Genomic DNA, 12034 nt, shown 5'->3' on the forward strand with positions numbered 1-12034 from the left:
GATTTTATTCAGTACTATTATAATGAGGGAAACCTGACTTCAATATAGAAGTGGGCTCAATTCTGAATACAACAAATGCAAGTAGAGATTTGTAGCCAAAAAAAAGAGTGAGTCAGTGTATAAGAAATTACTAAGACACATCAAGGGGAGGGGGATTCTTGCTAAAGGCAGGTCAAGGTGATCAGATGTCAAGGGCAGGGAGATGATAGCAAAATTCTTGCTAAAACTGAACAAAGCATGTCACAGATTAAATCCCAGGACAGGGCTCTCGTCTAAGGCCTATGTGAAATGAGGTGTTAGAAAAACCTATTTAAACCTGTCATTCCCTTTAGGCCATTGTATTTTTCTTTAGCACTATAACCTACCGTTCCCACTAGTCTATATCATAGAGATATATCATATCTCCACTATTTAGTTGTTACTCCATAGGCATTTTAAGTTTCTTTGAGGTATAATTTATATTCACAAAGTTCACCCATTTCAAGTATACAATTCAATGGTTTTGAGTAAATTTAGAGTTGTGCAAGACTTCACCACAGTCTGAGTTGAGGATGTTTTCATTATCTCCAAAAGACCTTTATGCCCATTTGTGGTCAATCACCCCTGTTCCCACTGCATAGGAACTTTTGAAGACCCTCCTATTTGCCCAAGGATAAAAACTACAGCCTAGGGGTTCCTGGGTGGCTCAGTGGGCGCATGTTTAAGCCTCTGCCTTTAGCTCAGGTCATGATCCCAGGGTCCTGGGGTCAAGCCCCATGCAGGGCTCTCTGCTCAGTGGGGAGCCTGCTTCTCCCTCTCCCCTTGCCTGCCACTCCCCTGGCCTGTGCTCTCTCTGTCAAGTAAATAAATAAAATATTTAAAAAAAAAAAACTTTAAAAAAAGGCTACAATCTAACTAGTCAAGCAAAAATCAAAACGGCCACACCTGAAATAACTTGAGAATCGCCAAGCAACAACTGTGCAGCCTGATTATTTGCTCAAAAACAAGTAAGAAAAGACAAACTGGTGTGAACTGATGAGTGGGAGGAAGTTTCAAGGAAGACTGCAGGGTATTTTAATGCTTTGCTTCAGAGAAAACCCTCCCTCCTCCCCCACCGCCAAAGAGCAAAATACTCTGAGTTGAGAAATAAACAAAATAAGCAACTTGTCTTCAGAACTTTTTATGGACTCCCGGAAACAAAGGGAGTGTTCTAGAAAAGGGGGGAGGGAAGGGTTTACCCCGGTGGTGGGTATTAAAGAAGGCAGGTATTGCATGGAGCACTGGGTGTTATATGCAAACAATGAATCATGGAACACTACATCAAAAACTAGTGATGTACTGTATGGTGACTAACATAACACAATAAATAATAATAAAGCAATATGTCTTTGCAAAAATAAAAAAATAAAGTTCCAATACGATGTCGTGGCAGTTGGCAGCTTCTTTGTCCGTGATCCAGTGGGCAATGAGAGTTTCAAGAACAGAAGGAAAAGGATTAATCACCGGCCATGAAAGTTGAATCAAAACTCAACTGAAATCAAGGTGTATTGAGCGCCTATCATGTGCCGGGCAAGGGGCTCCACAGAGGGGCAAAGCGGCTTTCCGAAACCCACCAGAGGCGGGCTCCCGCCTGCTCTCAGGGCTGCCCTGGGGCAGAGGAGCTCGGGACACAGGAAGCACCACTCCCCAGGAAACAGACCCACGGAAGGGGCACTCAGCAAGGTTCCAAGTCTGTTCCTTCAGTGCCCCATAGTCCGGTTCAGCCGTGGCCTCCTGCTCCCAGCTCCCAGCTGGGCCCAAAGAAGTGAGAGGGCCCTGGGAGGGGGGAACGAGGTGCCCGGACCAGTCTCAACTACTACAGCCGCAGTTATTGAAGCGTTAGGCTCGCGGCTCAGAGCTCCGTTAACACCCCACTCCCCCGCCCCGGGTTTCGGTCCCCCGACTAAAGCCGCGCTAACCACTCCCCCACTACCGCCCGCACCAGTCCCCGCCCAGCCGGCAGCCATTACCTGCACCGCCTCGCCCCTCTCCCTTCCACGGAAAAACGAAATAACACAAGATGGGGGGGATGTGGAGTGAGGGTCTCCGGAAACCGGGAGGGGAAAGGAAGGATTCGAATCTTATCGAACTCCCTTTCCGCTTTCCTGAGCCTCACGCCCACCCTCAACCCTTTGCTTGCCTCTCGCCAGGCTTGCGGTAGGATAAGGGGACCACGGGCTGAGCAGCGAGAGTGGAGGAGCTGGACTCAGCGCTCGTCCCCGCCACCCTCACCACACAGGTCCCAGGACGCGGCTACTCTTATACCATCCTATTCGGCTCTGAGCCATACCCTCTTTCCCTGGTTAAACGTCACTTCCTCCTCCCCTCCAGTATTCTGCTTCTTTCCCAAACACAAGATTGGTCTTCACCCTTCCTGAAACTCAGTTTGGGCATCTCTATAGTGGGGATGGCATTGACATGTAACAGCTTCGCGTGTAAGAGAAACAAGCTCCCTGCAAAGAAGCGGGGGTGGGGGGGGGCGCTGGCAGGAAGAGGGAGGGCTGGAATGAGAAAAAAGACCTTAGAAAAGGGTCCTCACGATACGCAGGTAGATGTGCTAGTTAGTATATTGGTCAGACAGAACATTGGAATAGGTAAATCGTTCACAAAATAATTACTGAATAAGTTACAGCCATTCTCAGATATTGGCAGGAGGTGCATTCTGTGCATCTGTCTGAGCAGATCGCTGCCAGGGGGCAGGACGCCTCCCACAGACAGACTCCAAGCACAAGCTAACCCTCTGCATGGGCTCCATGGACCCAGCTAACCTGGGGACCCCATGGACATGACTGCCTTGCCTTCACAAGACTGAATTTTGGTCCCTGTGAGAGCAGGTTGTGAAACAGACCCTGTGACATTCCCAGCTAAGTGTCAGGTGCAGTGAGTGGAATGTCATTTCAACAGCGACAATCTGTTCTTGCAACAGCCCTGGAGGCCCGTCTTGGAGAAATCTTCCTTTTGGCTGACAACTTAGGAATTCCCCCCCGAAGAGAAAGAACCTTGCTTTGTAAGTGAATTTGCCATGTGTTTTCATACCAGTTTGGGAGGGGAAGATATAAAGCTGCGCTAGGCGTACAGCTAAGATTGTCTCTGGTTTAGTGACCTCCTTTAGGGTTGGATAAATGAATGCAGAAACAAACGAATGGGTGAATAACGGGATGCCTACATCAGCCAATGGTTCTGTGCATCAGAACCACCTGCGGAGCGTGTTAAACCACAGATCTGGGACGTCACCCCCAGTTTCTGATTCAGTCAGTGTAGGAGGGACCTGAGACTTTGCATTTCTAACAAGTTCCAGGTCAGGATGCTGGTGCAGGAAGCACACTCTGAGAACCACAGGCATCAGCCATCAGCGGAGACCCCCTTAGGCCATGATTGTTGTGGCTGCAGACTTTCAGCCTGGGCCTGCCAAGTAGCTCTCAGGTTACAGTCTAAAATTAAATCCCCTGATTTGGTGGTTGGGGAGCTATGGGTGGGTTTCCTACTTTACCTCCCAGCGAACTTTCCTGGATAGTGTTAGGGTGTTAGATTTGAGAGTTAGAAGGGTGTGTGTGTGTGTGTGTGTACATCAGCGTTGCTCCCCTCACAGTCACTGCTGTCCCTTTCCACACCTCTAGTGCTGACTGCTGAACTTCTCCAGGATCCATCTCTCTCTCTCTCTCTCTCTCTCTCTTCTCTAAATGTTTGGAGTTTCCTTACCCAACAAGAGCCACAAACACCTTTGAGCACAGGTCTCAGCCAGTCCTTTCCTGGCATTTGGTGCCATCTAGTGGCTAACTGGAGAATCTATGCTCATACTTACAGAACATTCTGGAAAATTGAGCAACGTAGAAAGCAAAAACACCTACTTGTCAACTCCCTGAGAAAGGCTTCCTGAAGTCACTTGAGGGCAAGGTAATGACTGGATCAGTAGGACATGAGCCAAAATGGATTTCTCGCTCTTTTGGCAGCTGTGACAGAAATTAAAGTCATTAAAGAATCTCAGATTACCCCTCACTGTACCCCCAGTGTGAATGATTTACTAGAAATGATACTCAATAAAAAGTGTCCTTGAATAAATGGGTAATACCAATTTGGTATTTGCTTCCCCTCTCAGAGCACTTCTCTGGGCCCCAAGCTATAAGCAGAGCCAAAGATAACAATCTGTGCCCTGGCTGGTCAGGAAATCACAAAACAGACTTGTAGAAGTTCAGGTGCGACCTGAGGGCATCCGGGCCGAAGATCACTGAGAGGTGTAATTGCTAACAGCAACTACATATGCAGAAATGTAAGATAACCCCTGGTGTCACAGGCGTTTGAAGTCCTCCTGGGAGGTGCAAGATATTGTAAACAGTCATATGCAATCTGTACTTTAGGGGAGGCAAGCATAATCACAAAGGAAGTTGCTTAAAGCTGGCATTCTGAGCCTTTAGCTATTAGAGAAGAATGGGCCATAAATGCGGTCATTGAGACCAAGAGCATCAGCAGATTCCTAAACACAAACCCAGAATTACCGAATTTCAGAAATTCTAGGAGTGAGGTCCAGTAATCAATGTTTTTACAAGACCTGCAGATGATTCTGGGAACCAGATTCTGAGAACCAATGGTTAAGATCAAGCTTTTAACGGCCCTGAAAAACCTTAAAGGGTGTTAGAGACTATTAATAAATTCATGGAGGAAACTGAATTATTTATATAACATAGGCTTCCTTCTTTTTTAAAAACATATAAAGGTGCCTTAAATTTTCCACTTATGATTAAATGAAAAAAAGGGGATTTATTTGCCTTTACTTCTTGGCTTTTAGAGAATGCTGTCTTGATGAAGTTCCGTCTCCAAAGTAGCTCAACAGTCCTGTGGACATTGAGATGGAAATGAGAGGTTTAGAAACAAAAATACTCCATCTCGATCTTAAGCACAGAAATTAAAATAGCAATGGGATACCATTTTTCAACTAACAAATTAGCCAAGACCAAGAATAATAATATGCATCACTGAGGCGGAGGGGGGTATACACTCCTGGTGCAAAAACAAAGTACCATAACCTATTTTTAAAATTATTTTTATTAACATATAATGTATTATTTGCCCCAGGGGTACAGGTCTATGAAGCATCAGGCTTACACATTTCACAGCACTCACCATAGCCCATACCCTCCCCAATGTCCATAACCCTACCATAATCTTTCTGATAATGCAAAATCAAAATTTGCCTTAAAAAATGTGGGTATCTTTGACTCAGCAATTCCACTTCTGGATATACAGTTTAGAAATAATTACTGATATATGCAATAATGTATTATAAATATACTAATGTGCATTTATAAAAATTTAAAAATTAAAAACAACTTAAAGGGCAGAGGACTTGTATCAGAGAAATGGTTTGGGCTGCCTAACTGGCTCAGTCAGCTAAGTGTCTGCCTTTGGCTCAGGTCATGATCCCGGTGTCCTGGGATCAAGTCCCACATCAGGTTCCCTGCTCAGTGGGGAGTCTGCTTCTCCCTCTGCCTGCCTCTCCCCCTGCTTGTGCGCTCTCACGCAAATAATAAAATCTTTTAAAAAAATGGTTCATATGAATGGGAAGAAATCAGAGAGGGAGATAAACCATGAGAGACTCTGGATTCCAGGAAACAAACTGAGGGTTACAGAAGGGAAGGAGATGAGGGGATACAGTAACTGGGTGATGGGTATTAAGAAGGGCATGTATTGGGATGAGCACTGGGCGTTACACACAACTAATGAATCGCTGAACACTACATCAATAACTAATGAACACTACATCAAAAACTACTGATGTCCTGTATGTTGGCTAACTGAACATAATAAAAAAAAAGAAATGGTTCATCCAACAGAACATTTTTAAAAAGTCACACCATACAAGATTATTTTTCCAGTTTTTAAAAGGAAGATTTATTTAACAAGTTTCACTTAGTACAATACATCTAATGGAAATCACAATACAAGGAAAGATTTAAATCAAAGCCTCAGAATCTCATACAAACAACATGACCAAACTCCTAAGGTATTGGTATTACATCTCAAAACTGTCCCAGATCTTTAAAAAAAAAAAATTAAAAGTGTACACTCACGTGCCTTACAGGATATTAAACCAAAAAGCTAGAATTAACAAACATGCCAAATGTTTTCACTTTGAATCGTAGACACAGCTCCTATATTTGAGTTTTACAGAAAAGCATGTTTCTCAACATGCATCCAAAGTTTTCAATGTATCATGGTATAAGAGCAACATTTAACATAAGTGAAACTGCTTTAACCTAAATACGCTTACTGCTTAGGTACACTCCTACAACGTAACTAACTTGAGGAAAGCTGAAAATTGTTTTAACAGTTATGGTCAATACTGAACGTTGTTATTATACCCTAGATGAATGCTTCAGTGTTCAAAATTACTGAGCTTGAAGTTGTAAAACCTTGACTTCCACTTTACAGTAAGCATGAATCACAAGCCTGTAATGCAAAACTGTTAAACTTAATTTTTTGTTTTCTTTAAAAAAGGGAAAGAAAGAAAGAAAAAGAAAGAAAGAAAAAGAAAGAGAAAGCTGACCAAGAGTGATCAGAATCAATGATATTTCCCATTTACCAATCATACTGGATATACTAGACATCACTCTCATTCTACAACTCCCATAAATGCAGAGCTTTTATTTCTGTAATAGGTGTTTAGTGTTCCTTCACCTAAGCGAGGTTTGACTGATAGTCACTGGAGTTTTCCTGCAGAACTTGGTCGTATCCACTCATACTGCTCTGACCACCATAACCACCTCCGTAGCCACCACTCAGCTGCTGACTAGCAGGACCCCCATAACTAGACTGGTTGGATAAGCCCATCCCTCCCATCATTTGACTACCATAAGCACCGCCACTTGCCCCTGCTGTAGAATTCAAAAAGAGTTCTACATAGCTGTGGTCATATGCGCCCCCACTTGTTCCTGCAGTAGAATTCAAGAAGAGCTCCACATATCTGTGTTGCATATTAGCTTTGTCTTTTGCCATTGCTGCCACAGCATCTTCATGGGTAGCAAATTCAACATCTGCCTCACCAGTAACTCGGCCATCAGGTCCAATTTCAATGTGCACTCTCATGGGGTTAAGAGGTGAGAAAAAATTGTAAATATCATTCTCAGTGGCTCTGTAAGGTAATCCCCTCATGTGTACACAGTGCCCTGTGGTGCTCTGGAAACTGGACCCACCATCTCCATATCTATGATCAGACATTCCTGAAAAACAGTAATTGAGGTCTCTTCCGAATCTATCAGACCCAAAGCCATACCCATCATTATAGCCACCATAGTCATCATAGCCTCCATACCCTCCACCATAGGCACCACGCCTCATCCTTTCAAACCCTGCCCCTCTCCCAATACTATTATACCCTCTGCCAGCCCCCGGCCTATCATAGGGACCTGGCCGCTGCATAGCCATGAGCTTTCGAGGGGGGTCGTAGTGGGTTCGGACTTCAGCTCGGCTACTCTTGAAGATTTCAATGTACCTGTGCCCTATTCTTTCCTTGTGTTTCTTTAAGGCCTTTTCAGCTATCTCCTGTGAAGCAAACTGCACAAATGCTTCCCCTGTGCTCCGCCCCTGAAAGTCCACTGGCAGTGTCATCCCATTTGGCACAATTTCCAACCCAGAAAAGAACTGAACAATCTCTTCCTTGCTACAGCCAAATGGGAGTCCTCTAAGCCGGACGAAGCCATCGTTGGCAGTATCGGGACTATTCGGACCTGTATGCTTCAACACCCAATCCATTTCAACACTGTTGGACTTGAAAACTTCAACGTATCTGTGTCCCATGGTTTCTCTGTCCTTCTTCAAAGCCAATTTCACTTCATCTTCGGATTCAAGTTCGACAAATGCTTCACCACTTGGTCTTCCTTCTCTGGTGTAGATGAAACGAATACCTGATGTGCCATTTTGGATTTTACAATCAGAAAAGAAGCGCATCACTTCATCAGCTGAGCAGGACCAGGGTAGGCCCCTGACCTTCACCACGAACCCCTCCCTGCCTTCTGTGCTCAGCATCATGGTGACTGTTGGGCTCTTATTGGCAAGCTTGGCTCAATGCGATTTCGGTGTAGCTGAAAAAAATTAGAAGACTACTGTCATGGAAAAATGTTCACAGTACAGTAAGAGAAAAAAGCAAACTAGTACTGTAAAACTCGTATGTATTGCTTTTTTCTAAAACATTCATGTAAATAAAAAGACTACACCAAATTTTTATTTTGTTTATGCAACCATTATTTACTCAATACCTATTATGTGTTGGATACCGTTAACAGTTGTTGTTTTGGGGCAGTAGGATTATGGGAACTTTTTGACTAAAGGAATATTTTCTTTGAACATTTCTGTATATTCTAAGTTTTCTACACTGAACATATATTAACATCACAGTCAGAACATAAAAGCATAAAAACTAACAGCAACAAAATCACTGGAAGATGTGAACAAATACAAGATGGTTATCCCTGATTACATAAAAATGAAAAACTTCAACAGAATTAAAAGACAATACAAAACAATACACCTGAAAAAATACTTACACCAATACATTACTATCCTTATTATATTAAAAACTCATGCCAATTAGTAAAATCACGGAAATATTAAGGCCTAAGAGATAAATGGAAAAAAGACATTATGGGCAATTCACACTTTCCTTTTATATTTTTTAACTGTGAAGTCTAGTACTTGTCTTTGGGATACAAGCATCAATAAGCCCAGAAAGGGTTTATGGTCCTACAGGGGCAATATACATCTTTACCTAAAGGCAAATGGGCAAATAAACAGTATCCCTGCTATGACAAAATTCTGGGAAAGGTGAAAAGGTGGTATAAAACAGGGACTAATTGGTCAATTCTAAGAGTTGGCACAAAATTGTTAAATAAAACAGACTCACCAGTTCAGGGATCCACAAGTAAATTTTTAAAATTACGGATGGAGCATAAAACAGGATGAGGCTCGACGAGAGGTAAGGCTGGCAAGGCAGACATAAGATCCCAAAGACCTAACTTGATAGACAAACACTAAGGTCCTTCTAAGGATTTTAAACAGGGGAGAGAGGGCAGGGGAGTGAGGGTAGGGGAGTGAGGGTAGGGGAGAGGGTAAGGGAGTGAGGAGAGGGAAGTGGGCAGGGGAGTGAGGGGAGGGAAGTGATGTAATCAAAGCCCTTTCAAATAATAGATCACCCTGGCAACAGTGTGGAACTCAAACAGAGGGGGCTGGTATGACACCAGCAAGATCAGCTAGAAACCTAGTCACTTTGAGGCAGACATAAGGGATTCACCTAAGGCAACAGCAGTTTTTTTTGTTTGCTTTTTTAAGATCTTATTTGACAGAGAGAGAGAGCATGTGAGCTCAAGCAGGGGGAGCAGCAGGCAGGGGGCAAAGAAAAGCAGGGTTCCCACTGAGAGAGGACCCACCCCCCACATCAGGACCGGAGAAGGTGGCAGAGGCTTAACAGGCACCCTAAGACAACAGTAGTTTTAAAAAAGGAGAGCACCAGGGTGGCTCAGTGGGTTAACTGGCTGCCTTCAGCTCTGGTCATGATCTCAGGGTCCTGGGATGGAACCTCGCCTGGTCAGGCTCTCTGCTCAGTGGGGAGTCTGCTTCTCCCTCTCCCTCTATCCTCCCCCACCCCTCTGCTTGTGCACGCACTCTCTCTCTCAAATAAACAAAATCTTTAAAAAATGTAAAGTAAAAATTTAAAAAGAAAGCAGTGGATTCTTCGGGACTTGATAACAGATTAAATACAGGGGAAATATAGATGTGAGGATACAGGAGAGTTGTCTAGGAAATGTTCAAACCTCATCAATCATCAGAAATCCAAGTTAAAACCAGAATTAATCAATATTTTTCACCCACCAAGACAATAAAAATTAAACAGTAAGGATAAGCCAATGCTAATATTCAGGGTTCTTGAAAACTCCTAGAAGAGTGAAAGTCAATACAATATTTCTGGAAAGCAATTTGGAAACATGTATCACACTTTTTGATACAGTAAATCCATTCAGATTATGTGCCCTAAGAGATGACCTGAAATTCGAAGATTTATGGAGCTATATATTCTTCAAAAGGTATTTTATTAAGAAAGAGTATTACTTATTTAAAAATTAATTTTAATTTTACTTAATTTTAAAATTATACAAATATTTAATAACATGAGGAAATACATATGCGATAATCTTATGAACCAAAATCATGGCTGCATCATAATCTCAACTAGGTAGAAAAAATATATATATATGTTCACACATCCTTTGACCCTACTAAAATTCCTTCCAGGAACCTGGTCAACAGAAATACTCATATTATGTTCACTGCTACTGCACTGTTAGTAATGGCTAAAAATTAGGAACCTAACTATTCATCAATAGGGAAATGGTTGAATGAATTACAATATACTGTATCCTTAAAATGGAATCCTATGCAGCTGTTAAGGAAAAAGATCTGTCCTGACCTAGGAAGATTTCCAAAATGTATTAAATAAAATGTGCATAGTTATGATCCTACTTATTTTAAAATATAAGCATGCACGTATTACGCATGTAAATGCACAGAGGATCTGAAAGCACATAATACAAGTTTGTTTTCTGAGAAAACAGGAACTAGAGGGTAGAGTGAGGTAAATTTTCACTCTTTACCCAAGATACTTCTTTAACAGTTTTAATTTTTAAAAATCACTGTCATTGGAACAAAATGTTAGAAAAATATATATACATGGGGAATGCAGCAAATGTTAATAGTGGCAGGTTTCTGGCTTTTTCAATGTTATTTTTTTCAATTTCTTGGCATTCTTAATTTTCTGTACACATTAATTTTATTTTAGCAAAAAATTAAATTTAAATGTTTGCTTTTATAAAGTTTTCTAATTTTGTATATGTGGATGGCTTATCTGACAAGGTCTGGAAACACTGGACCTCTTTGAAACAAAGTACAAAGTGTAATAACTGCCATAAAACTACACTGAGGAGTCAACAAACATTTATTAATTGCCTATTATATGCCTGGCACACTGCATCTACAAATAACAGTCTCCCTATAAACCATCTTCAAGCTTGAGTGATGATTTATGGACTGGTTTTTTGCATGCCTGAAGCACTCTAGAAATTAACATCCCCTCTATAGTGGCAGGGAGATTCTGCTTCATTACTGTATCTCCTGGGAAGGCCACCAGTACTAAGTTGCTAAAGTAGAAATCAGGATTCCATTTGTGGGTTAAGAAACTGTGTATTTATACGTGTGTTATACACATACTTTTTATACACCAAAATGCTGAGTACCTATCTCCCGGTGATTAAATACGTGTAATTTTTAAAAAATGTATAGCATACTGTTATTTTTTGAATGTCCAAAACTGAACATGTAGTTTGTTATGGTAAGTAGAAAAACAGACGTTATTTAAATGTTCAATTTAGTAGAAACATTTATTGAACGCCTCTGTCAGGCACGCAGCATCTGCCTAGATGCGACTCTACAGATATAATTCACTTGGTGCCTCCCCCTACAGACAGACAATCAGTGGGAACTAAGTGCCTGAATGGATGGACCGGCACTCCAGCCACTGGTCTCAACATTTGTTTTTCCTTATCCAGGGACGTGGTTTTCAAGCGTTTTCACCTCAGAGTTTCTCTTAAGAGTCCCCTGAGACCCGCCCAAACAGACAGATACACAAAAACACACACACAGTCACGAACGTCCACCATTTCCCCACCAGGCGCAGCAAAGGCGGCTTCCCGGCACTGGGCGGGGGGGGGGGGGGGGGGGGGGGGGGGGGGAGGAGGGAACAAAAAAGGCGGGGGCGGCCCGCGGATCCTACTTTAGTCTTCAGCATCCCCACCCTCGGGCCCCCAGTTCCCACCCACACACCAACCTCTAACGATACCGGATAATTTTCCTCCTTCTTCCCTCAAACGGCTATAGCGAGACGGTAGACGACGACCAGAACTACTTCTGCTCACGTAAGCGACTGGTCACGTGATCGCCTACGTCATGTGAGATCTCGGTCACGTGAGCAACTCTC

The 12034-nt window shown here is 42.7% G+C and overlaps 1 protein-coding gene across 2 annotated transcripts; it reads right to left on the minus strand.

Moving 5' to 3' along the window:
* Positions 1-5877: 5877 nt before the first annotated feature.
* Positions 5878-12018, minus strand: HNRNPH2 (heterogeneous nuclear ribonucleoprotein H2). Of its 2 annotated transcripts, none has more exons than XM_032881744.1 (2): positions 11885-12018; positions 5878-8093 (listed from the first exon to the last, which is right to left on the minus strand). In XM_032881744.1, the coding sequence occupies exon 2, from the start codon at positions 8038-8040 to the stop codon at positions 6691-6693; it is 1350 nt and encodes a 449-aa protein (XP_032737635.1). In that variant the 5' UTR covers positions 8041-8093; positions 11885-12018; the 3' UTR covers positions 5878-6690. The 2 variants fall into 2 exon arrangements, with proteins under 2 accessions (XP_032737635.1, XP_032737636.1); XM_032881745.1 differs by having other exon boundaries at positions 11897-12001.
* Between the last annotated feature and the right edge of the window lie 16 nt (positions 12019-12034).

Source organism: Lontra canadensis, unplaced genomic scaffold (assembly GCF_010015895.1).
Source record: "Lontra canadensis isolate GAN:19392208 unplaced genomic scaffold, GSC_riverotter_1.0 scaffold77, whole genome shotgun sequence".
Classification (NCBI taxonomy): Eukaryota; Metazoa; Chordata; class Mammalia; order Carnivora; family Mustelidae; genus Lontra; species Lontra canadensis.

Excerpts from the sequence above, each read along its gene's own strand:
- HNRNPH2 (XM_032881744.1), bottom strand. The coding sequence starts at position 8,040 with ATGATGCTGAGCACAGAAGGCAGGGAGGGGTTCGTGGTGAAGGTCAGG.